Source organism: Apteryx rowi, unplaced genomic scaffold (genome assembly GCF_003343035.1).
Source record: "Apteryx rowi isolate R43461 unplaced genomic scaffold, aptRow1 scaffold_606, whole genome shotgun sequence".
NCBI classification, from domain to species: Eukaryota; Metazoa; Chordata; class Aves; order Apterygiformes; family Apterygidae; genus Apteryx; species Apteryx rowi.
In genome coordinates, this window is record NW_020450879.1 from 93,475 (window position 1) to 119,983 (window position 26,509).

At 37.0% G+C, this 26,509-nt stretch overlaps 1 protein-coding gene across 7 annotated transcripts in view; it reads right to left on the minus strand.

The window, feature by feature from the left end:
* MPP7 (membrane palmitoylated protein 7) overlaps nucleotides 1-26,509 on the minus strand; it is a 165,049-nt gene that overhangs the window by 41,880 nt on the left and 96,660 nt on the right. For all 7 annotated transcript variants that reach the window (XM_026083530.1, XM_026083528.1, XM_026083527.1 and 4 more), the window contains 2 exons: nucleotides 25,359-25,439; nucleotides 7,310-7,441 (listed from right to left, as the gene is read on the minus strand). In XM_026083530.1, coding sequence (XP_025939315.1) covers nucleotides 7,310-7,441; nucleotides 25,359-25,439 — 213 coding nt within the window. The remainder of the gene's footprint in view (nucleotides 1-7,309; nucleotides 7,442-25,358; nucleotides 25,440-26,509) is intronic.

Consider the following 26,509-nt stretch of genomic DNA (forward strand, 5'->3'; position numbering starts at 1 on the left):
ATGTGCCACTATTATGATCTTAAGGTCTGTGACTTGTTTTTTTTTTCCATTTAGTGACTCATCCATTTTGCATGTACACAGCTTTAAAAAGAAGCACAAGTGTTACAAAAAGTGTACTTTTCAACTTAATGTTAACAACTGCAGAGTACATTACTTGAATCTGTTGCTAAAATTGTGCTAAACTATTACTGAAAGTTGATAAAATGTTGTTCCCATACTAAAACAGCCCATATTGCACTTAGTGTTCAGAACTGCCTGTGCGCTCACTAACAATTATTTTGCTTTTCTGACGACAGAGGTTTGCAGTGTTATCAAGAAATAAACATAGATCTAAGAAATCCTCCTGTACTTCAGGGCTTACCTGGAATACACAAGGTGCAACACACAGAAGGCAGAGAAGTGGAACATTTCCTGTATTAGTCATGACTGTTTTCACACATTACATAAATACAGTGGAAGACCTTTAGGTAAAATGACATCATGTAGTTAAATTTCTAGTGAATAGCTGTGTAGGTCATAAAAATGCCTTTGTAACTAGAACTGCGAGYGTGTTCTGAAAAGAGGCACAAGTGACAAGGATGAGTCCTGCACACCAGCAGGAACAAGAAGGAGAAGAACAGAAGAGACATTGAACCCCTGTTCAAGTTCTGGTGATGCTCTTTCAAGCAGATGAGAAATAATGATGTGGGGAAATTCCTGCCTTATTCTGGAAGACAGAAACCACCAGCTAATGAGGGGGGTTATGGCTATATAAGTATTTCTTATAGTAGTTATAGTAATACTTATATAGCCATATATAATATATGGTTATATGTTATATATGACACACACATATATATGTAGGTTCTAGGCAAACTGAATTTACTGCAAATAGAGAAAACTGCCTCAGAAAAATTAATACAATCACCACACAATATTCCCTTCAGCAAAAGCTTTAAAAGAAGCCAGCACTCTAAGTAAAATCTTAGAGCTGTGTATTGTCCATTTTAAGTTACATCTTAGATTTATTTGTATGCAATTCTATCTGCAAGCAATGCAATTCCACCATTTGCTAAACTTATTCTTACATATTGCTTATAATGCAATTATATCAGTAGACATTTGTTTGAATTCCTTATTATGACCTCATTCCAGTTTCAAATAAGTCTGAGAGCTTAGAAGGAATTATAAAGATTTAGCTGCAATTAATCGCACTTCAAAAATTCATGACTTTAGACTTCTGTATAAAAAGCACTGAGTACCATTATGAATATATCAAAGCAAACATTAACACACCTATCCTATAGCTCAATATTAAGTTCTGATCTTCCAGCAACAGCTACTATTTTGAAGTTTATTATTAATACCTGAAAAGTAACATCTGTTTAAAAGTACTAAGCATTTTTTCTGAGTACATGCATCAACCCCCCCCCCCCAAAAAAAAAAAAAAAACAAGGCAACATTATGATGCTAGAGCCAAATACAAATACAGGATGTTTCCACCGTATCGTCCATGAATAACAGAGGCTCCCATTCAGCAGTAAAAGCGCCTTGAAAGGAAGAGGCTTTATGCCTGTTACCTACAAGTCAGCAATGTTATATTTCACTGAATGCAAAGTGCAAACCATGACTGTCAGCCTTCCACTGAGATCACCCGACCACCACATCCCCTAACGCTCATGTCTGAAAACGGTTACTTAACTTCACCTTGTTTTTAGACAGGCCCTAGGAAAGACTTGTCTGGAATCAAAGAAGGTAGTATTGACCAAGCTGACATCTGGAAATAATGATAAGGCACTTGTCAAAGTGGAATGGCTACTTTATGCTTTAGGCAATTGCCACTACCAATATAGTGGCACAAAATGAATTCTAAGCACAGATTAGCTGACTTGAGAGAGTCATAGAAAGTCAAGGTAATTTGGAATTTTCACACAAAGCACAAAATCAAGTTAAAGTTTACACAAAAATTATGGAACCCAAGTTAGCTAATTGAAAATAATTTCTTCCTGGCAAACTCAAAGATCAAGTGAATGGGCAGCCCCATAAGAAGCAGTAGTCAAGTTTTGTGATTTTGCTGTACTTATGGTAAACACAGGAAAAAGGGGGTTCTTCAAGTTTCTCTCCCCTCCAAATTTAGAATACTTAAAAAGAAATCATCAAACACAAATAGATTTCTGTTTGAATGCATGGAGACTTGATTTTCTGAAAAAGCAGTTTCTCTTGTACTGCTGCCAGCTCTGCTTAAACTATGAGGTATATATAATCTGGCAAGGATTTCTTATTATGAGATGTTCAGCTCCAGTACTTTCAGTTACATGTGCAGTGCAGCTCCTCATTTAGAGCTTTAAAAATGGAAGAAGGTTAGGCTGGACCTTGAGAGCTGGAAAATATTTTCAGTGCTGCTCGCCAAAAGTGTAAGTTACCCTAAATGAGACATATACAGATGTAATAGCATAGCTCAGTTTAAAATACTTTTAAAGGGAAAAATAAGGAGTTTAGGAGACATATGGCAATCAGACTGAGAAAAAGTTTAAAGGTATACCATGCAAAAGCACTAAAAATAATACAAGCTCCTTCAGTGAGGCTGCCTCTCCATTTTTTTCATTTTTAATGTAATAACACAGATTGGTGAGCACCACTCATGGTTTCACAGTTCTGAGCATTTTTATTTATCTGCTTGTTCCAGAATATAAACATCATAAGCCTTTATTTTTCAAAGAAAGAAAGACTAGCCTGTAAAATAAATTACTAATAAGGGGGTTTGAAACATCAATAATATTTTTGCATACTTTTCTGTTAAGGCATTGAATGCAAATGAGACCTTCAATAAACTTTATTTTAATGCATGCAGTATTGAAAATACAAACACAAATATCAGTTACCTACCTCATAGTGAACAGTTATTTAAAAGGCGATGTCCAAATTCCACCCTTGGTACACACTGTAGACTATGCACACAAAAGCTGACTAGTAACAATACCCATTGAGGTTGTCCCTATACCCAGGTTAATCCCACCTATAAAACAGATTTTTTTTTTTGTTCATCACTAATAAGAGCCCAGCTATAGGGACTGTGATTAAGAGGCACAGAGGGAGAGCTGTAGACTCTGTGCAGGCAGAACACGGAACAGAACATTCTTAATTACAGCAACTCATTTCACCCATGTTTAGCTCTGGAAGTCAGGTATCTAGTTCAAACCAGGTGTCCAGGCTCCTCCTGCAGTTAATGAAAAGAAATAGGCAGCTCCAGGGATGAATCATCCCTTTGTTAAGACAGGCATTTTAAAGAGATGGAATGATTCAATCTTGGGAGCTGCCTATCTTTTCTTGACTACAGACACAGCACAGAAATTAGTTTTCACATAGCTAAATTTGTGTGAAATGAATCTGTGTGACTAAGAAGCAACCATCTTAACCTGAAGAGGAATCCTGTTCAGAAGAACTGCAGCCATCTCTGCCAAACCTGGAATCCGATCTGGAAGCTAAGGCTGGAAGCCGTCAGAGGCCAGTAGCTGAACTGAACGCCTGGTAGCCGCCCAGCTGTACATTTCAGATATCAGGAATGTTAAACAGGAAGACTCAAATAGCTGGAAAAATCCCTAGACTGCAGCACAAGCAAAAAAACTTCTAAGCTATCTGATAAAAAGGCTAGCCAGGTGAATTTTGGACTACCTCTGAAAAAGAGGTGTCTCTCGTTCTGTCTACATAAGGCTTAGGGAAGTTCTAAATTACTTTGATGAGACAAAACCTCCCAATATGTAATTTCATCTCACTTGAGTGAAACCATGTTAATGGCATTTGCCAATAGAGCAGTAAGAAAAAAAAAAATCTGTGGAAGAATGAACTGAAAGTTTAAATCGCCTTTTGCAAAAGAATTGGGGGGAAGTTAAGCAATGATTGCTAACCTTATGAAATCTGGCCTACAGAAGGCCCTCCACAAACCCTTGTGTTTCCTTCTCACAGTCTTCGTTAATATATGAGTAAGGGCTTAGAGCACCAGTGAGTTCTGTAACTCAGAGAAAAACATGAACAGCATAAGAGGAAATATGGTGCAGTCTGATACAGAAATGGGCAGTAGATATATTGCAAAGGAGTTAAGGGAGTGCCCAGTTTGCTTCACAGCAAATACCATTGAAAATAACCCAAAGGAGATACAGTCAAAAACTTCCAGCAGGGGTAGCTGATGTAAAGCTTACCCCTTTGCAGAAAAAAACCCTCCCTCTATTGCTTGCTTACAAATAAAGAGTTTACAGATAGAAGATTAGCATAAAAAGAAGCTGAACTACTGGACAGTGAGGATGGCACTTGGAACCAAAAGCTGAGTAAAGATTTGCTCTAGTTTGTTGTAAAAACAACGACATTGCACATACAGGTAAAGGCAGACTAAAATAAGTAACTACAGAATAAACWTGTACCATATCTGAGGTGAAAAAAAGTTCAGAGAGCTCAATATATTCAAGCCAAGAAACCAGGGAATCTCCATCTGAGAAAAATATTGTATGGTACCTCCAATCTCAAGTTTGGTAGCAAGAATTCTGATTTATCTGTGCAAGTGAGAGTCAGACTTTACGCCTGGAGAATAGTGAATAGAACTGATCAAGCAGACAATCTTTGATCTGAACTCAGCTGAGAGTATATAAGACTTTAGAACATATTCTGAAGGAAAAATCATTAAAAAGACATAAAAATATATAGAAAATGAAATTTTAAATGGTTTAGTAAAAGTTGATCATGGCATATCTTTCTTTAGTAAGACATCTTCAGGAAACAGAAATGTGATAGCTCCAACATACACAGCATAAACCCATATTATCTCTTTCACTGTGCCTCACTCTGCTAAGACCTTTTCTGAATTGCTATCCATGTTTCTTCTCACTGCTATTTAAGAAAAAAAATAATTTGGGGAAAACACAGACAAAAACAATAGGTTTGTTATGTACTGTATATTGATGGTGTCTAAGAATAAATAACTATAAATCAGCCACAAAGAAATTAATGTTTGACAATAAAATGGAATGAGGGAGGCTTGTGGAAGAGGAGGAAGGACACTATACAGCATTCTTGGAAGTCTTCTTGGAGAACAAGCAACATGCAAAACAGAACTCATCTTAAGATCTCCAATAAAAATAAAACACGAAGATAGCCTGGAGATTTGGAGAGACCACAGATACTCCCTTCCCATACAGTTAAGGTACAATAGTAGAAATGCAGGTTGAAGGGCTCTTGAAGACATTTTGCTCAACCTCCTGCTCAGAGCAGGACTACTTACTGTTCATGCCAGATCAGGTCACGCCTTGCCCTATGGCACAGGTTAGAACATAAGATGGAGATTTCGCAGCCTCTCTGGCCAGTCTTGTCCAATGCTCTACTCTCGACCTCAGGAAAAAGTTTTCCCTAATGTTCAGTCTAAACCTTCCGGGCTGCAACATGTGGCCATTGCCTCTTATTTTAGCATCTTTCACTACTGAGAAGAGTTTGACTCTATCGTCTTTGTAAGCTCGCCTCCACCCACCCACCAAGTAGTTGTAGGCTGTGATTAGATCTCTGCTTAGCCTCTTCCTACAGACATAACGTTGTGTTAACTCTATCTCAGATCCGTTACAAGGCTGTTTCAGCCTAGGTAATAAAATGAAACAGTATTAACAATAACCTGAAAAACTGAGCTCTGTCATATTCTGATATTATCCACTGCTAGTGTCCTGTCTGGTAGCAGAGAGTCCTAATAAAAAACTCCCTGTTACCTCTTTAGCACAACAGTTGTGATGAATGTGGATATTCCTGTAAGAGATGCAGCTATTCGGAAGGATCTAGTATCACACTGGAGTGAATGGGCAAGAGTGGAATCCGACCAACAGTCAGCCAAAGGATCACCTTTGTCTTAGACTACTCTATCTGTCCTTTTAAGAGGGTTTAAAATCTCAAAAGCCATTATACATTTGATACAAGTTTTCAGAAAATCTCTCACAGTTTTGTTTTCAAAGTTGCTATTTATTCCAAAATACTTTGAGATGATATTAACTTATAGTATTCAACTCGCAAAAGATTTCAGTAGCAAATCACGTTTCAAATGTGAAACTATGTAAATTAAGATTTTACATCATTAAGATTTTCTCACATAAATTCAAGCAAAACAACAATAACGGTATTTTCGTTAACACTAAAAATAAGTTGTTCAATTAGAACTCATTTCATATGATATGTTCAAATTTCTTCATATGTTTCAGAACTGATCCTGTTTCTGATATTAAGTTTTTCTTCCTTAAAGACTATCCTTGATTAAAAAAAATAAATAAAAAAAGAAGAAAAGCTTAATAAATAAGTCTGTGATTTAAATATTTGGGAAAAAAATGTTTAATATGTTACGACCAAGTAAAAACTTTCCATATGGTCAAACTTTTAATGGGGCCCATGGGCACCTACAGCCAGTCAATACTAAAACTCATTTCTTGTTTACTGGTGCCAGATATCCATCAAGAGTGAGAGCTGGTACTAAGATATCTATGGTTAGACAAGCTGCCTCTGTATATCTAACAGAGGCATCACTCTCTCCCTGTCACCTCAAGTAYAGAATCGCAGCTTTCTCAAAGTAACTTTGCAGATATTTCTTCAGGATTCCTATCCATTAAAACAAATATCCAGTATAACATAAACCAAAGCTTTTGTTGCTTTGCAGTAGAAAAGGAATATAGTTAAATTTTATACAAGATGAGTCCCGCTCTACAGCAAATAAAAACAACCAAATCAGTAAAACATTTTAATATTCTTGTAATACAACCTAGGTTTAGCCCTTTCATTTTTCCAGATATCCCCATGAAGATATTAACTTTCTAGTATTCATAATCCAAAGTACAACAACAGACATCTTAAATTTGTCCAGATTTCAACTGAAGTATTTTAAAATACGTTTTCATGCTCTCCTTTCAGTGTATCAAAAAGCCACATTTTTTTACATGAATGCTAACAGGCATGGTTCATGACAAAGGTCAAGATTTCTTTGGGGATTCATTCTCCTTCTCTCTTTTTAAAACAAGTTCCTGATTTAAATTCAAGATAAATGATGAATGTATTATTGATATAACTACTCAGATTGGCCCACATATATAATGCTCAAACACCATAAATGAACAAATTCCCGTTATTCATTTGACATACCTTATTAATAATTATTGAAAATGGGATTCATAAGTGTATTACTCAACGTTATGGATAAACATGCACAATGCCTATCTGTTCACATTTCTAGTTAATGCTACCCATTCATGTTCATAATCTGAACACTCTCCACCCTATGCACACACAAAACTCCCAGACAAAAGGCAGGATTACTTACCAATGGTTCCCTGTTTTTGACAAGTCTGATTATTTTAACTGAATCTTCTTCCTCATCAATATCGTCAGGCATGGGGGGCAATACAGGATCGTAGTTCTTCTGAGCAACAGTATCATGTACAGAGAGCAAAGCCTGAAAGTGTTACAGGTCAATATATTATTTGTCATCTGAAAACTTATGAAAGACAAAATGCAGGAAGTTATTTATAGCTTTACTCTGATAGTGTCATGCATGTAGACAATGTAATTCTTGAATATAACTTTAACATAGGTCAAACTGGGAGGAAAGAACTCCATAAAGTAAATATTTTTATACACACAATGGATGCATCTATAATAAACCGTGAATACAGATCACCATCCTCACACACACGAAAATGTTGAGTGCCTTGCACATTAGCGAGAAATTACAAAAACTATAATCAGGAAAAAAAACATGTCTCCTCAAGTGAGCAAGAATATCATTCTACTAGTCCTACATAAAAGTTTCTTCAATACACTCTACAGTCCTATGAATCAAATAAGCAAAGCAAGTGTCTTCCAGTATTTCTGTTCAAGCATTAGGTGCATGAAATCTGGCTGTTGCCCAACCATTCCCTTCAAAGGAACTCTGCAAGCTTCCTTGGTGAGTGGATCCCTTTTGCACTAACTCCCTTTCATACCAGCTCCAATTTATTTTAGGAATTTTTAATTTATCATGGAATTCATGACTGAGATTGAAGAACATATTGCTGAAATTATTTGGCTTAGGCAGGTGCTTATCAACCACTTGTCACATGTCCTGCCTCCTTTCTTTCTCTTTCTTCATTGTTTCTCCAGTTCATGCATGGCTTGAATAATAGATTTTTCAAAGAAGAAAAATTTTGTCCTGACAAAAGGGATCAGTTTTAAAAATAAAATAAATTAAATTATGAATTTGCAGAAGTTCAAGGATCTCGAAAGTCAAAGGAAGTTGAAAAGCCAATTCTTTTAATTCTCTCAATGCTCTAAAAAAATCTCAGCTATAATCCCAAATTCACAGCTTTTTGTAGATACATTACTCTTAAAGACGTTCTTTATTTTGAAAAGTCTTCATTATTTGTAATACCTTTTAGACTGATGGAAAATATAATGCATTTACTTTTTGAGTTGAAACTATATATTATAGTTGGCATAACAGTAACCACCAAATTTATAATTGTTTCCATTGCTTTCAATTGCTTCTGTTTTCAAATAACTGCTCTTGAATATTTCACATTTTGACTTGATATTTTTGCACAAGTTTTTGCCAATATTTTAAAAAGTCACAGTCTGAAAAGCAAAATTAATTTGCAAATTGATAACCTTCCTTACCATAAAAATAAAAAAAAAAGTGCTTTGTAAAATGCTGAGATGTTTAGGATTAGGCAGTACATATCATCCTTGTTGACATGGATAATATCAGAAGGTATTATATCAATGATTGTTAGAATGAAGCTATTATAACAATTATTACAATGATCAAGAAGAAACTCCTTAAACAAAGAAGAAGAGAATTTGGCTATATTTCTCTGACAACAGTTTATTTGCTACTTAATAAAAGGCAGATAATATAAGACAAAGTATACAATTGATCAGAGGCCATATGTTGTCAAAGGTAATGTAAATGTTTTTTTTTTAAAGTGGCAATTCCATTATGCTATTCTGTGATTCTTTACCCTGAATGGAGGAGATGGTAAACAACTGCAAGCAATTTCCAAGCAATGCTACAAGCTATCATAGTAGAAGCAGGAGACAGAGTATATGGTAAACCTGAAATTCTGAGGGTTAATTTTTAAGCCAGGTCCTCAACAGTCTAAGCACAAAGGAATACCATGCTTGCTTCATGAGAATTTGCAATTGTCTTACTCATTGCTATGTATATTTTACATTTGGATGATAATGTTTTAAAATTCTGTAACTACCTATTCTAGTTTTTCCTTGCCAAGATACTATTGTGAATTTATACTAATTACCATCAAAACTTACCAGCTCACTTCCACCAAAGATTAGTTTTACTTTAAATCTGAGCTAACAACCTCAGACCAACAACTATGGTTCTTGCTGGAAACATGTATTATGAGGAATTACATATGTAAAATACATGCAATCACACACAGTCCTCTAAAGATGTATGTGAAGTATCAAAGAAATGCTAAAATAAAATTAGTGTTTGCTTTTATTTTAAGCTACTTATTGTTAAGATGTCTAAAACTAGCATTCTGCAATTATATTTTTCCACATAAAGCTCAGGCATGCTCATGGACTGGTTCAATTTAATGAGGTTCTACATTTCAGTTTAAAAACAATCAGGCAGATAGAGAAAACAGATGAAAACAATCTGAAGCACCATTTCCATAGTAAAAGGCAGCAACTTAAAACATGTTCAAAAGAAAATACCCTTGTCAATGTAACTTGCAAAACAGGTTCTGTCCAGCACTAAACTGAATTAGGCCATCAGTGCCAGTAGGATACTTTGCTGCTACGGCTGCCAGACCAGGCTCCTGGGCACAGCGTGCAGAAGATTCAAGCAGCACCAGTACCATACACCCATGCCAATCAATGCCGGCTACGTACACAGCTTGCTTTTGCTCTGAGCAACTGGAACTTATCAATCCCTGCCCTCCTCCTCCCCAAAAACACATTAAACCACAACATACTGAAGTTTGCAGTGTAAGACCTTTTCCCCAAACTCTGCTATTATTTCATCTAACAGCAAAGATGCATGCTTTAGTTAAGAGTATCAAAGGCAGAAACAACGTGCATTTTCTCAGGCGAGTTCCCAGAAGAGCTTCTGTCATCGCAGCCCCTTTAGGCTGCGTTACGCTGCTTGCCTTCCCTCACTGCCTCCTTTTAACACACTGTTCTCTGTCCACTATAGTCGCTCTTAAAGTCAAGTCAGTGACGTAGATATTAGGCAATAATTAATCTGCAGGCAAATCTAAGCTATTTTGGTTTTACTTAAAGAATTCAGCTAAAGATGATCAGAACATGTCCTCAGGAGAACTTTCATATACTTCAAACACATGAGTAAATGACCACAGACCAAAGGGACATTTCTTCAGCAGCTTCTTTGTACTGCGTGTTTAATTTAAGGAATGGTTAGTCCAAATAACTGTGTATCAGACTAGACTGTCTATGAAAGTTTCAGATTTTTTTAAAAACAAACTAAACTAAGTGCCAAGAAATCAAACAGAAGCGTATCATGAACAAGATTCCCAAAGAATAATTGTGCAAAGGCAGTAATGTTCTCTTTTCACACAGAAAAAGTGATCGACTGATTCACTGCAGTTTTATATTCTGGGATACTAACTTTTGCCTGTCACAGCAAACTGCAAGAAGTACAGGCACCTTTTGGGTTTTTTGTTTTTGTTTTCAAATACACAGCTCTTCAGAACTATGCATATATGATCCAAGATTAGGGTCATGAATACCTAAGCACCTCTGGAGAAAAGGATTTTATTTCAGCTCTAAGGTCTATGCTTATGATTCACTAATGTAAACATGGTCCATATTTAGAACTTAAAAGAAGGTATGATTCAAACTCCTGCACTACCTAAATATAAATATTGATGTTCAGCTAAATTCTTAGACACGATCTAGCTGGAAATGAATACTTTCATCAGGCCCCTGAAATGTCTAATAACTAGTACTGTATTTTCCTTATTAAAGCTATCACTGATCATTTCACAGTTTATAAATTGAAATTTTGCACTATCAACTTACACAAAGAAAATCTGGCACTGAAAACATTTGAAGTTCTTAAACTAGTTATGAAACGTTAAATGTTTATTTAAATTGAGAATGTTATTAATGAAAACAGTTCTATATTTTGAAAAATGTGCATCATTTAACTACACTACATTTTTGTTCCTCTAAAACAATGACAAATTTTATATTATTTTTGCTTCTATTTACATTTTGAGGAAAAAAACCCTCAAGTAGCCACCGACTTGTGATCACAGCTCCTTGTAAGTTTTTTAATTCTTTCACTATTTAAAAAAAAAAAGTATGTTTAAGCTTGACTTTTCAGAACTATTTTACATTTAGTACTCTAGAGAAACATTTGAGCAAACAGAGCAATTAAATAAAAAAGCAAACCAGAATGGACAAAGAAGCAAAAGAACCCTCTCTCATTACAGTACTCGAAAAACCAAATTAGAAAGTTAGACAACTAATAGTCAAGATTATAGAAATAAAATCTGCAAGGACTCAAACTAACCTTCATGAAAGCAAACAGCTGCAGCAGCTAAAGCCCTGCCGTGCAGCTGCTTGTTCCCATGCTGGTGGTGTGCAGCACTGGCCCGCAAGCAGCAGCAGCACAAGGTAGCAAAATGGCCCACGACTGGGCTGCACCAGCCCCCGGCTTGGATCATTAGCACAGGCTACTTTCACTGGCAGTTTAAATTGATAACGTGAGCTTTGAGCTGTATCAGGTGAGACATTTTCCGATCTCTCAGCTTCGCTATGGTAATAGTAACTGCCACTGAGGCTGGAGCACTTAAGCTACACAGGAGGAAAAAAGTAACTTCAGCAGCAGCTGCAGCGAATGCCCCTCAACTCACCTGGCAGAGCTCTTATTCTGGAGAGCTTTAGCTATGTTATATTTTCCTTTTTGATAAGGTTACAGAAGAAATACAGACAGACAAGCTGAAAATGGAGGCGGAAAAAAATTATTCAACACTGGAGAGACTGATTTATGAGTAACTTGCATGTAGGTAAAACGAAGGGAGAGAAGTCACCCAGAAACAGGTGTCAAAGCAGCAAAGCTCAAAGACAAAGCTCAGATTGCTGGGAGGAGACTGAATCCACGGCAAGAAAGCCTGACAGGGCATCAAAATGGAAGGAGAAGCCTAAGAATCAGAAAAGCCAGGCATGCACAAGAATTTAGGAAGCAGTAGAGCTCAAACAGCAGAAAGCTGAAGCATCATGGTGAAGGCACACAGGCACAGGAATTTGGCACGTAAAAGTGACTGGATTTGAGAACAGCTTGTAGAAGAAAGGAATAAAAATAGAAGGTATTCAGAATGAAGCTATACATTTAAGAACAACTGGTAAACTGCAAAAAATTAACAGGAGAAAAGGGAGGTAAGAATATAGGTAAGAGGGAAAGAAAAAAAGAAGAGCTGTCATTCTTCCTCTATAGGAAAATTAGTCTTTAAATGTACTATCTTGAGTACATACGGCAGACTACACTGATGTAGAATAAATGTGTATGAATTCCACTCCACTAACTTCACTCTCCAGTAATGGGTGGTAAAACAGCCTTCAGAAAAGGGCAGCATGTGGCAGTCGCTTAAGCATCAACACTGCCTGCTAAGTAAGTACAACCCCAACCCACAGGCAAGGTCAGCACAGGTAAGCGAGAGCAACAAGAGGGCAGGCAAAAAAGGCATCTCTTAACACACAGATAAGCACAATCACATGAGCTGGATCTCTCAGCTTGACTAAAGCCTGAAGTATAATCTAGGAGCGGGAGCAAGCAAAAAAACAACAAGAGAGACTGGAAGTGGTGCTGAAGGGACCAGCAGACGGCTGCGTAACAACGGACTAAAAATTCTTAGGAAATAAAACCAGTGAGCGAGTATGCAGGTTACAATAAGCATTTATCAAGCAGAAGAGGAGTAAAATTCCTTCTGAAGGTACGATATTCTAATCACTTTTCAGCAGAAATCTAAGATTTTTTGTTCTGAACAAAATTCCCGAGTTAAATATGCACAGTATGTAATGTTAAAGAAATCAGTTAACTTCAAAGAAATGGACATGCATTACTTTGTCTACTGAAGAACATTTACACTATTCAGTAAATGTAAGCAAAAAACTCTTGACAATGATGGGAAGAAAATTGAAAGCATGATTCTCAATTTGTGATCATAAAACCCATGGATGTAATAATTCACAGAAAAGAAAAACAGTTAATTTGCCTCTTTCTGTCCTTCAAATACTGTATTTTTTTCTATATCTTGTCTATAAGTTCCCCAGAAATTATATATCGTGTGAGATGACAGCAGTTAGGTATGTACAAAAGAGAAAAAACATTCCCTGCTTGGGACTGTTAGCATCTGCACTTCTGAAAGAGATGACCTCAAGTTCAAGCTTGTCCAATTAGCAACTAAATTCCTTTTTTCTCGCTGGCTGACTTTGATGCAGTTGGGTCACTGTAGCGATTCAAAGTATTTAAAATACCTACCATACATGTATGTTTTTGTGTTTTTAATATCTACCATATATTAATGTTTTTAGCATGGTAACATCTCAGTTGGATCAATATTAAGGATGTATTACTTTTTCCTCTTGACTATGGTGGACTTTTATTTCTGAATATATGAACTTCCTTTCACAAAGGGGTAATTTCCCTGCCTGAAAGTGCAGTTTCTTGATTTCAGATCCACCAATCTGAACTGATGGGTTTACCTGCAGCTGTTAGTCACACAGCAAAAGCCAATAGCAAACTGGGTTTTCAGCATCTTCAGACTCCCACTTCCTTTTGCTCATTGCCTGGAGCCCCTGGAGACGCTTCCAAAGTCTAACTACTCTCAGTGTCCATAGAAACACACAGCCTGTCCATGTCATCTGGGAAAGGTGTTAATATTCTTCCAGATGGCAGCCTGTGTTTTCTTCAGTTGTGGCCTCTCCCTCTTTTACTCGCACATGGCTATTACCATGGCAGAATAAGCTCTGATTTTAAACCAACAGTGAAGGATCTGACCAAAGCATCTCTTAAACTCACAATGTGATTCATTTAGCTAAAGTGTTCTTGAAGCTGTAAGCACTTTAAGGATCTTCCAAGAGCACAAGCAGATGATTTTCAGGCTGGGAAATGGCTAGAACTGAGCACCCTCCCAATATCTTGGCAATCCTTGATCAGTTCCTGTTTGGAAGAAGTGGTAGCATCCTGACAGTACTAAATGTCCGCAGCAGTAGCATGCACTTTTCTTGGTCTTAAATCATCTGAAGACCCTGCCTCCCCACAAAAACCAAAAATATCTATGAAAGTAAGAGCTGAAGTTGCAGCTACCCTTTCTGAACCCATATCATTTAGAATCTGCCCAGCCTTTAATTTGACAACAGCATGATGCTTACTGTCTTAAAAAAAAAAAAAAAAAAAAATCTACTGATCTATAAACTTCAATGAACCTGGACCTAGAAGAGGAGGTCTTAAATTCAGCTACAAGTAGAGGACTCATACTATGCGAACACCTAACTAGGAATATCTAACCAGTTTAGTTTTTAAGTAGTTCTGCCTGCTTTGCACTTTTCCCACACTGAAGATGAGAAGAACTATTTCTACACATCAGCTTAACTAAATTCAGAAATCATTCTGGAAAACTGAAAAGCTGCAGTGACTATGATCTTCATCATTATATGTAAGTAAATTTTCTGTAAGTACATAATAAAATTGTCACTGAAGAATTATAAAATATTAAAATAAGCATGGTGCAATAGAACAAATCCTGCCTCTTAAATACTGACATTCTTTAAAAAAGGCCAACGAAGTAGCAGATATAGGCAAAAAGCTGACAAATTCTGGTGGATTTCCAAAAGATTTGTGCTGAAAAGCCTTATAGAATTACAAGCTATGTAATCATGGGAAGAGATGCACACGCTTGATGCTGACTAGAAACCCAGGAATAACTAGAAAGGAAAAAAACCCTCATTGATTAGGAGTCCATACTAGACCACTGCTGAACAGATTCAGCAATGAACTAGAAGAGACTTGAATCTCAGACAGTTCAGATAGAATATGGCCTGACAACAGCAAGGGAAAAGCAGCTCTGAAGGAAAAAGCAGCATACCAAGAGGATAAACAATTTTCACTGACAAAAGGGACTATTTGCTTCATACTATGCATTTTTTTCCCGTTTTCATTAGCTGAATAGAATCGCTACTTGAAAAGGAGGTGATTTTATCCATACTGCCTTTTTCCTCCTCCTAAATTACCAGTTTTAGTATTGTTTCCAATCTTTATGTGCTCTATGTGAATGCCATGGTTAAATGCATGCAAATCAAAATTTTTACATGGATTCATGTTGATTACTTCATGTGTAAAGTCTGTATATGTAACTACAGAATGTCTTTGATTTGCTTTTCAAATCTTTTATTTTCTCTAGCCAACCTGCCTGGCTTTGCTTTTATTTATTATAGCTATCACTTTGTTTATCATATACATTAGCTGTTAGTGAATATTAGCATTTCTATCCATCTAAGATGACTGCAACACAGGCTGCCCATTTTAACATCAGTTCAGTTATCACATGAAACAGACCCGAGAGCATGACCAGGGTAATATGATGATTGTTACTTAAGTATATGTATGCTGTATTATTTGATCTCCTTTATATTGTTATATATCTATGTTTCTTATATGTTTTATATTGTTATATGTATGCTCTGTCAGCTCCTTCCACATTAAGAGTGTGCTGCAACTGCTTTCTGATTTTCTCTGGCTGTCAGATGTGAAAATCAAGGTGTTTCTTGCTATTTTTTTAAAAGAATTCTTTTGCTATTACATCTTCATTTGACTTCTTCCATTCCAGTACTGAGAACATTCTAAAATAAAGACAGCAACATATTCTCGCAGCTTTCCCCACCCAAAAAAAGTTTTCTACAAAAAGAACTCCTTAAAATTATGGGCATAAGTAGAAATAGAAATAGGAAGTCAAGCTGAAAAGGTGCAAGTTTAGATCCCATTTTTCCTCTGACACGGATGCCAGTGTGTGTGGGGGAGGGCTTCCCAAACTGGCAACCTGCTGGAAACAGTAAAGAAAATCTGTTGAATAACCCACTTTTTCACTGATTCACAGTTACAGGCCTAAAAGGGAGCACTGCAATCATTTTGTTTGACTTGCATAACACTGACCATGCAATTTCATTTAATTTCTGCACCAAATCCACAGCAATTACTTCCTTCAAAACAACTGGAGGTTTCAACTTGCAGCGCACATGCACCAGGACTCAACAAGAACTAGACTCAGCTTCAAAAAACGTAGAAAAAAAGCCTTTGATCTGTCTATCCAAGCAAGCAATGGAGACATTTATTTTAAGGTAAGTACATAAAATCACCTCAATCTCCTCCCCCGCCTTCTTTCTTTTTGACTATCTCTTCGACAAATAAAAGGCAGGAAACACTGAGCAGAAGGACGTCATTCAGTTGCTAATAAAAGTCTTCACAGCACTGTTCACTCTCCCTCTCCCTCAGCTTCATGACTGGTCTGCTTAGGACATCTACAGGCTATCCATTGAGTAGTGATTTCAAACCATCAGTGCTGTGTTCCTTGCTTACTTTTGTGATAATTTGTATATATTACTTGGAAAATAACTATTTCTCTCTTGCTGTTGATATTTCACAGCATACCATCCCAAATCAAACTGGCTCTTGCAGATTTACAAATTAACGGCCTCTGATTTTGCGAAAGAGGATTAGCTAACTTTTCTGCCGACATAGCAAGTACAATGTAGTGTACCTCACCATATGAATTAAGTCAAACAAGATTATGTAGTAAAAAATTTAATATAAGAGCACAACTCCTGTAACCAGCCCTACCAGCAAACCTGGAAGACCACTGATGAGTAAATAGTTAGAAAACATGAAAAAGTATGCTTCCTAAACAGCTATCGGAGTCTGTGTTACCATGTGCCAACACAAATACTTCATAAAGAGGAGGAAAACGGTCTCCCAGGACATATCCAAGACATGAGCAAAAATAGGAAACAGTGGTGCATTCAGGAGGAGACACCTAAAAGGAACAGGGCTGCAACGTCTTCTAAGCTCTCGAGATACTGCTAACAGTGCAAATGTAGCTCAGATGTTAACTGACCTGAGATTCGTATTTGGCTTTTCCAGATGCAAAAACTGAACAGTTTTAGGCAAATCCCAACAATTTCCAGCAGAAAATGTTGATTTTGCAGAAACCATGTTTTGCAATGAAAAAGCCCTGATGGAAAATCCCCATCAAGCTCCAGTTACAAAGGAAATGGAGGAAAGAGGACAAAGTTTAGATTAAGATTTTTTTTAATAACATGTTCTAAGAAATGTTTCATAAAATTTTCAAAGCAAAATCAGATTTTGTTTTATATTATTATAGCCCAAAACTTTCTGCAAGTGCCTTGTATATTAAAGTTCTGTAGAAAAATGCCTGCTCTTTCCTGCATAGTAAACTATATTGTCAATTTTGCCAGTGACTGTAAGGCAGCTTTATAAGGCTCTCCTGATAAAGGCTTAAAATGTTTATTTTTTTAACAGAACAAGCAGCACTTTGATCCAAACAGTCTATTAGGACACTATGCAAATCTAGTAAGCCTCAAATGGCACAGATGATGGTATCAGCAGCTGGATATCAAATAAAGGCTAGAGTTTACGAACTTCCCATTAAATTTAAGAAAACCAGAACAGGGTAGGACAACTAACAGCGTATGCTTCAAGCTAAAAGGAGGAAATAATTACATAAAGAATATAAACTGCTCTGGTTTCACTATCTGCAATTTCAGTTTTGTTTAACTCATGGTTATATTCTGAAGGAAAGCTGAGGAGGTACTTACGACATGAGAAAGTTTACAAGTGAAAATTGTTTATGTTCTGTGAAATGAAAAGACATGTATAAATTTAAAGACATGTCAAATGAATTGCAAGTAAAACAGCAAGTGTAAATCCTATTTACAATTTTCTGGTGTATGCATCTTTACCATTTCAGAGCAAATTAAAAAATCCAAAACAACATAGTTTAAAGAATCTATATTTGCTTTGAACAGCACATTGAAGCTGTCCATGGACAAGTTAATCTGAAAACATTCCCAGTCGTATGAGAGTGCTTTTCCCTTCCCTCTGCAAGTTATCTTAAAATTGCTTCCAAAATTCTACTCATTCTAGAGTAATAAAAGAGAAGCCAAGAAAAATACGTTAAGAACGCCCACTGCTTGTTGCCTGCACAGCTACAGGTACAGTTCTGCAAGGGTTCCAAATAATTTACATTCTCTTGTACCGTGATGCATTGAAGTCATTCACAGTCGTGCCTTGTGCTCTTGTTTATGTACCCGTTTTATGGTTCAAACTAGCGGCTGGCAATCCTTTCAGAGCACATAAACACAGATAAAATACTGTGCTGAAACAGGGAGAACCACCACTGGCATTCTTAAAAGGTTAAAGAAGTTTAATTTCCTCCAGGTCATAAGAGGTATAATCATCCTTCAGAATAGTGTTAGCACAGTGGCACAGGCTTTTAAAATAATTATTGTTCTGCTTAGCACACCGGGACTACAAAGCACATATTTTATATGACTTAAAAAACACTAAATTTGTCCTGATAGGGATACCTTTCAAATGATGAATCTCTCATTTTACTATGTAAACGATTAGGAATGCAATTGCTGTTATAGACTCAAAGTTAAGAGCAAATGAGATCTGAATAATATATTTCAAGTTTGTCTCAAAGTGAATGTAAATGGGATAAAATTGTTAAAGGAACTAAAAGATGGTCCATTCTTTCTATAGTCTTCCTGGTTTACAGCCACACCAACAAAGTAAGTGCCTAAAATGCTAAATCCTACAGTTTATTGTTTTTGTTTTTCAGATTTCAAATGTTTTATAAAATAAATGACAATTATACTCTAGTGCTATGGCTCTGTCCCCAAAAGAACACAGCTTTTCCAGATTGTTAGAAAAGGAATTGAGAGTCAGCAATCATGAAGGCTTCTTAATTAAAAGTGGAACAGAATTTTAAACCTTTAAAATATTATACAGAACATACAAATTAAAGCAACCCTCATCTTTATTTCCTTAGTTGGACATTGATTTTTGTGTTTATAAGGATAATATTAATATTAACATATAAAAGTAATTGTATAGGTTTTGGAGCAAAGAATAAGAACGTAGAGGAACAAGACAAACATCTCCTACTCAGTTGTAAAATACTCTGTAAATATTTCATCTGGAAAAAAAACCTAAGAATACTAGAATGTACTCAATTCATTCCTTATTCAGTTTAAATGCAGCTACTTATTGAAAGTTTTTTCCCCCTGTATCACAGTTGATGCAAAATTAGCTGTAAAGGGAGAACATACTGACTACTTGTGCATATTCACCTTCAAGGTTCAAATTATTATTTGCACGTGACTTAAATTTGTACAGATTTTCCTGAATAACAACAAAAAAAAGGTGCACAAATATGTAATTGTTCCTAGTTCTAAAACAAAGCAAAAGTCTATGGATAAATAAAGATGCTGCTCTAGTGCTATTTCTGTTTTGGCATTTCATTAAAAACTGCAGAAAGTATGTAAATATCTACAAAAGAAATACTTGAGGGAAAAATAAAATTTCAGTGCACTCTAGTCAGTAAGTTAGAATTCTATGCAGAGCTAAGATCTAAGTCTTGATAATTAAATTGCCTTGATATTTGAAGTCCATAGGGAATATTTTAAATTGAGAAATGGAATCCAAAGAATTTTCTTCAGTCCAGTTTTCCCAGATCTTATGGTTTTATATAAAATAGTGTGCCAGTTCTCAACAGCACACTTGACAGCATACTCAACACATGCACCTCATCTCCTCTTTTCAGAGTCTTAGTACATGCAGTCTTGTTTAAATCATGGAAGGACACAAAACATCCATTTGTTAAACTCATCTATGGTTAAAAAGTGTAGTAGATTGAAATGCTAGCATACTTTGAAATTCTTGGATAATATAATTGCTAACAAATAACCAGATAGTAACTTAGGTTAATTCAGCCAGCTGTAAGCTGAAGAAAACAAATGTCTGTCCTACCAGAATGCCACATGATATTCTTGCCAAGAGCTCATTTCAAGACTCTTCTACTACCTTAGTCTCTTTCATCAAACTACATGCCTAGGGTTCCCCTCTTCTCTCAGTTTTAGCCCTTTTCTAATGCTTCCCAAACTCTTTCAATCTCAGTTTGATCATCTTTCATATTTACTACATCTCCTTTCTCACAGTGGCTACCACTGGGCTTCTGCTACAAGTGACAGAGTATCTCCAGCATCCACTTTTGTTCCACAGGTGGGCCTACTGAGAGAGAAGACCACTTTGCTAACTTGATTGTGACAAGTCCATAAAAATACAGAATTAAATTCCCTTTTAGAATATATGTGGTATGCATGTCTTGAACCTTGGTCTTCTACTTATATATTCCAATTTATATAACTGCACAACAATGGAAATAAAATATTTTGTCAGCAGATACTGTCGCTAACTTACCAAAAAACCCACAGTCCTCTCAGACACCAGCAATATTCCCAGATTCATAAAAACATAAACACATACTCTACAAACACATCTCTCAATTGTGCTGATGGCTGCCTGCTACTTTATCATTTTAAAACTTTTTGCCCTAATTTCCAAAAATCTGTACAACTCCCCTCTTCACCTGCATTTCTTTTCCTATCACCTAAGACCCTTAAATCTCTCCAAACTATAAAGCATTAAAGCTGAGAATATTTCTCTCTTTTTCCTATTATTCATTTTTTTTTGTAAAAACACATAGGCGTGCCCTCCCTGAAATCAGAAATGCTGTTTCTCCCTGTATATCCCCACTATATAATTTCCTTTTCTTGAATGCTTAATGCATGTCATGAATCCTTAATGTTATGTCAAACTTCATACACTGTGTATTTACAGCATATGTTAAGTAACATTAATATTGTTATTAGACAAGCAAGCTAAGAGATATTTGTTCCTGCCTTTTAAACTTTGGAAACAGAACATTATGGAAATTCCTGGTTGTTTCACTCAAATATGTATAGAATCATATAACCTCATGTAAATGACTCTCAACAAAACTGCAATGTAGAATGCAAATCTTGAAAACACAAACTATCTTTTAAATGCTTCTTTTAAAGAATAAGCAAGGCAAGCTTGAAACAGAGTTAAAATATCTAATTCATGGTTACACCTCAGGAATTGTAAAAGTCTTAGAAAGTCACTATGGGAACTGAAATAAATCTAAGTAGCTAGTTGCACTATTCCATTTCCAAACAAGCCAGGAATTAACATCTTCAAATGCAGCTTATTATCCTTAATTACACAGAATAAAACATTAAGTAGAGCAACATGGTCCTCCATTCCTTGCTCATTTGAGGTTATGACAAACATACCACACTATCTAACGCTTCTAATGAAAATAGTGGTAGCTGTTTAGCAGAACACTACACAGATTACCGAACAGGCAATTAATTTAAAGTGCTAGCTCTTGATGTTGAACAAGTGAAAAGGGTTAAAACAGTCTAAAAGTCAGTCACAAGGAAGTCCGTAACAATCAGAACGAGGCGTCCAGGTCTGCTCTCAGCAAGGCTGGCACTGAAGCCGCGGGAGCTCTGTTGTCCACCTTGTGAGGCCTCGATGAGAGACGAGTAACTACAGCGGCTGCTTGGGCATGGGAGCTCCGCAGCTTGCTTTGCTGCAAGGCACAAGGGACCTGCGAGTGCTACTGTTACGACAGCCAGTAGAAATAGACAGTTGTGGAAGACAAAAATCTCACTTTCAGAAGTCTAAGATTTGTTTACAGGGACCCACAGCAGGCAGACCCAAGCCCGATCTGCCTGCACTTCAAGGCACCCAGACGTGACTCAGCTCTGGCCCAAAAGCCATGCAGGCTCGAACTGCATTGCACCGTGCCCGAGCTGGCACGCTCTGCTGACAGCTGTCTGACAATGAATCTAAAGCTACCTACGGGTGACCAGACAGACACATCCTTAAGGTTTATATTTTATTGCAATTGAGTAAAACAAACAAAATCCCAGTGATCCTGCCATACCTCACAGCTTTAAGAAACAGAAGCACAATATATAAGCTTCAATACACCTAGTTCTAGTTATTTACCACCATTCTAACTTTGAAATATTAAACTATTTTAGGTTGTTGGGTTTTTTTTTTTAACAACCAACTCAACTGGCCTTTTAAACTGGCATAAGAATGTACTGAAAGTGTAAACATCTATTAAGAGTTATCTTCCTCATTTGATTGTAAACATTTAATTGTATATTTGCAGTTATGACACAAAAGACTTGAAGATGTATGTTGCTGTACTTATGTTTTCTGAATGAGAGATAACGAGATGCATTTCGAAGTGTTAACTCCTGGCCTGCTTGAAAATCAAACACTGCATCCAGCTGAATTCAGGTTCTGAGGTATGGAAATACTGTTCTACTTGTTGCTGTCTTTACAAAGTAAAACAAGATTACAGCATATAAATCATGAATCTTCACTCAACATTGGAAACGAAACAAAAAACAATAGATGTTGCTGGCCTGTGTTCATGGGGCTCCGCAGCTATGTTTTTAATCTGTAACACAAATGTAATACCTTACACACAGATAAACAAATCCACTTGATTTCTTCCTGGAGCTAAGTGTTCTGTTCTAATTCCSGGTTCTATTTTAATCAGATGAGATAAAACATGATGAAAGTGCACCTGGCAAAACCTTGGAATAAGTTCTAGCATATTTTGAAAATCTCAGTTCTATTAAATGTAACTGTCTCAGAAAAACTATTTTCTTGTTTAAAACATTCTTCTCTGGATGAAAACCATGGAATAACATGAACTCGTCAAAGCTTTATATATCAGATGCAAACACATACATGCAACAAATTACCAAAGCTTTATGTATCAGATGCAAACAGATATATAAGTAATAAAACAATTTTGTAAAACAAAAGGAAAATATGTAAATATTCATCTAATAATGCTGTTGCTGGAAATGTCTCTCAGTCACTCATTCTTTTTTTGCACATTAACCAAGTCTATGAATTTATAATTACATTCTAACACCTGTCCCTTTACACAACTGTAATGCAGTAAATACATCCTAGCCATCCTTCATCTCACTGTGAATGCATTACAGTAGAGCTGGAAGAAGGTGTAAGTACACCTGCTGTCTCCAGCTGACACCATATTATAAGCCAGGTCGGGAGAGGAAAGTTTCCCTAGCAGGATTAACATGCAGCTAGCTTAAGTCAATCCCAAATCAAGCCATACACAATTGGTAGAAAAAGCCTATGCAACATTATTGGAAAAGACTATCATTTATCCTAAGTAGTTTCATATGTGTGAGAAAGAGTTGTTTTAGACATCATTTTGCCCCAGGAACGTAGACAGAAGGTCAAAACACAGAAACCTTTTCCAGGCATCAGTATGATACAGAAGGGCTAGAAAAACAGGCAACGCACTGCATAAGCTCAGACACAACTCAGACTCAAGAAATCTCTGGGAAGCAACTGGAGAAACAGAGTTCCTACTCCCTCCTTCCTTTCCCTCTCTGCCGTAGAGAGGGTGGGGAAAGCAACACAAGAATTCAAAGCAAACAGCCCATGCCTGAATGCAGTACTCCCGCCTCGCCGACATGATGGAGGGAGAAGCAACATTTACCCTCTCTCCCAGCCATGCTTGCTATGAGGTGGTGGGTGGAGAAGATATTGAATGGGCAAAAATATCAGGCATACACAGGCAGTTCTTTCCCCTAACACACACAAACTCTTGCAAGCAATGCAGGGAAGGGAAACATGCGTGCCTTATGCAGGATTAGCCCACCTGGCCATGCAAAGGGCTCAGCGTGCTAGAGCTTGCCATTTCCTTCGCCTGTAGCCAAGAAAGATAGTCAGCTAAGTTACTGCATGTGTTCAAGCACATTAACCACACCGAGGGAAATGCGCTTCCTTTCCTGAAATCCCACTATGACCTACCCCAATGCATTTAACTCACTAAAAGACAGCGAGAGCGAAACAGCGGCTGAGAGTAAAACAGGGAGACAGAGACAGCGAGAGGGAGAGCCAGAGAGTGCGAGAGACAGTGAGAAGGAGAAAGAGACAGCAAGGGGGGGAGAGAGGAGAGAGAGAAAGGGGAGAGGGAGAAAGAAGGAAGTAGAAAGAGATAAAAGCTTAGGATCTCTGCAGTTTGATGAATCAACATTTTCTACTGTAATAGAGTATGGCTAAAAAGCAACGAAATTCTCACCACTGCTCATCACTTCGGAGAAAAGCAGCATTTTACTGTGGTAACTGTGAAATAAACAATTGTGCAAAAACCTTTAAAATAAGAGACATCATTGCTCTCTGTTTTAAAATTTTGTAAAACTTTGAAGATATCACAGTATCTCAGGTTCTGAATCACTGCTAGAGGGAATGTAAGGAGGCGACTGTATCCAAAAGTGCTATTTCTCCTCTTACCAACGCCAAAGTTTTTCTCTGAACCTATCAGCTGCTGCATTTAGTTATTGTTGCAATATGTGCCTAAAGCCGTCAGTGCTCGACTGCTCTGTTAGAGTGGAGAAATAACGTGATCGTATGCTTTAACAATACACAGGGGAGCTTCTGGCTGGATAGCAGGAAACAATTTTCACTATGAGGATAATTAGGAATAGGAACAGGCCGCCCCAAGAAGGCGGGGAATGCCTGTTCTCGGGCATTTTTGAGCCCTGACTGGACAAAGCCGTGAGCAACCTGGCCTGCACAGCCTGCTTTGAGCAGGATATTGGTCTAGACGCCCTCCCAAGTACCCTTCCAACCTGACTGAGTTTACGGTCCTGTATTCTACTGTCAAATAAAAGGTGTCAAGTTCCCAAAATGCACTACAGAGAACCCCTGGAGTTTTGCAGAATACTTTTTAAAATGAGAATTTTTTGAAAATTACATCCATTAGGAACATTGTTCCAAGTATAAGGTCATGTTATTTATGCACAAGGCATTTAACTTGCAATTAAATTGAAGTTTATGATTTAAGTCTTTTTAGTAAAAAGATATTTTTAATAAATTCATGAAAAACATGCAATAAAAGTTAGCCAAAGAAAAAAGTCAAATAGCTACTTTTTGGAGTATCCACTGTAAATAAACAATAGCTCTCTATGGCATTGCATTTATAAATATCAGTAGCAGTGTAATAACTTACTGGCAATATCAGATGTGTTTCTCTGTAGCAGATATTTCCTATCAATATTGTGTCCCTTGTTAAAAATGCACGTATTTGTTAAAGCAGAGGGAAGCCCATGCTGCCTTAGCGAGCAGGTGCACACCCCCATGCGGTAAGCATTTTGCAGGTGCAACGCATCCTCACCTTGAGATTGGGTTTTGCCAGTAGCTTCAGCAGCTCTCTGATCTCACTGTTTGGTGGCTTGCTCTGCAGCTCCTCAGTCAGCTGTGCGGGAGATTGAATCGACACAAAGACTGTTAGGAAAGCACTGAGGTATCCAGTGCATCAGCGACAACCGAGAATCTATCTTGTTCAAGGTTATTACTTTTCAGTGTGTTAAAACAGAAGCCAGCATGAAGAAAAACACCGTCAATCACTGTGCTTCTTTTTCTGGCCCTCAGTGGACCAGATTTAAGCCAGGCCTTTCGGCTCAGTTTAACACAAGTAATCATTTCTGGCAAGAGCGGAGCCAGATCACATTCTGATTTATAGCAATAAGGGCAAATCCCAGCACTTCATTTAAGTGAATGGCCCTTTGCGTGCAGACAAAGGACTGCTTGTAAAAATGACTGGATCAAACTTTGACACTGTCTATAAAAAACAGCTTCTGAATGAGGTGGTGAAATCCACACTGTTTCCAAAAACCCACAGTAGCAGTGCTGTTTAGGACTGGGATAAGAAAGCAAAGTGCCCCTACAGTGCAAGCAATCTGAACCTTTTATTATGTTTACACGTACACTGGAAGCAGCTTGTTAAATGTACAGCAGGTTAATCATAATATGGTTTATAACAGGTCATCAGCTATTCAAGCCCCCAAAATGCACAAAGCATGTCCTAACAACAAGATCAGTAACTTATGTTTGGTTACCCTACAAAACTGTGGTTTGGTGAGCAATAGAGCAGCAGTCTAACATTTCAGCCCATGGCTAGGTGGTTCATGTCTTGAGTTTGTCTTATCACTACATTCTCAACTAATTTGGACTCAAGAGGCATATTTTACTAGATGAATTCAGACTTCAACTGTTCTTCCAGCAGAAGAAATAGCTAAAACATATTTCATGACACTGAACTATAGTTTAAAATTCTGAAGCAACATAGCTCATAATCCAAATTTTGATTTCAGATAATCACTTATTTTCTTTGCATTAAGTCAATACCAAAAAAATTTCTCAGAGAAAGATTGGTGATTTGAAGCAAGCAATTTTATTCATCTAGCTTAATTTAAATTCTTATTTTCAGTTTTTTTATAAATTAAGATTTCAAAAAAACCCCCTGGTATATAAGCATATTTTGCA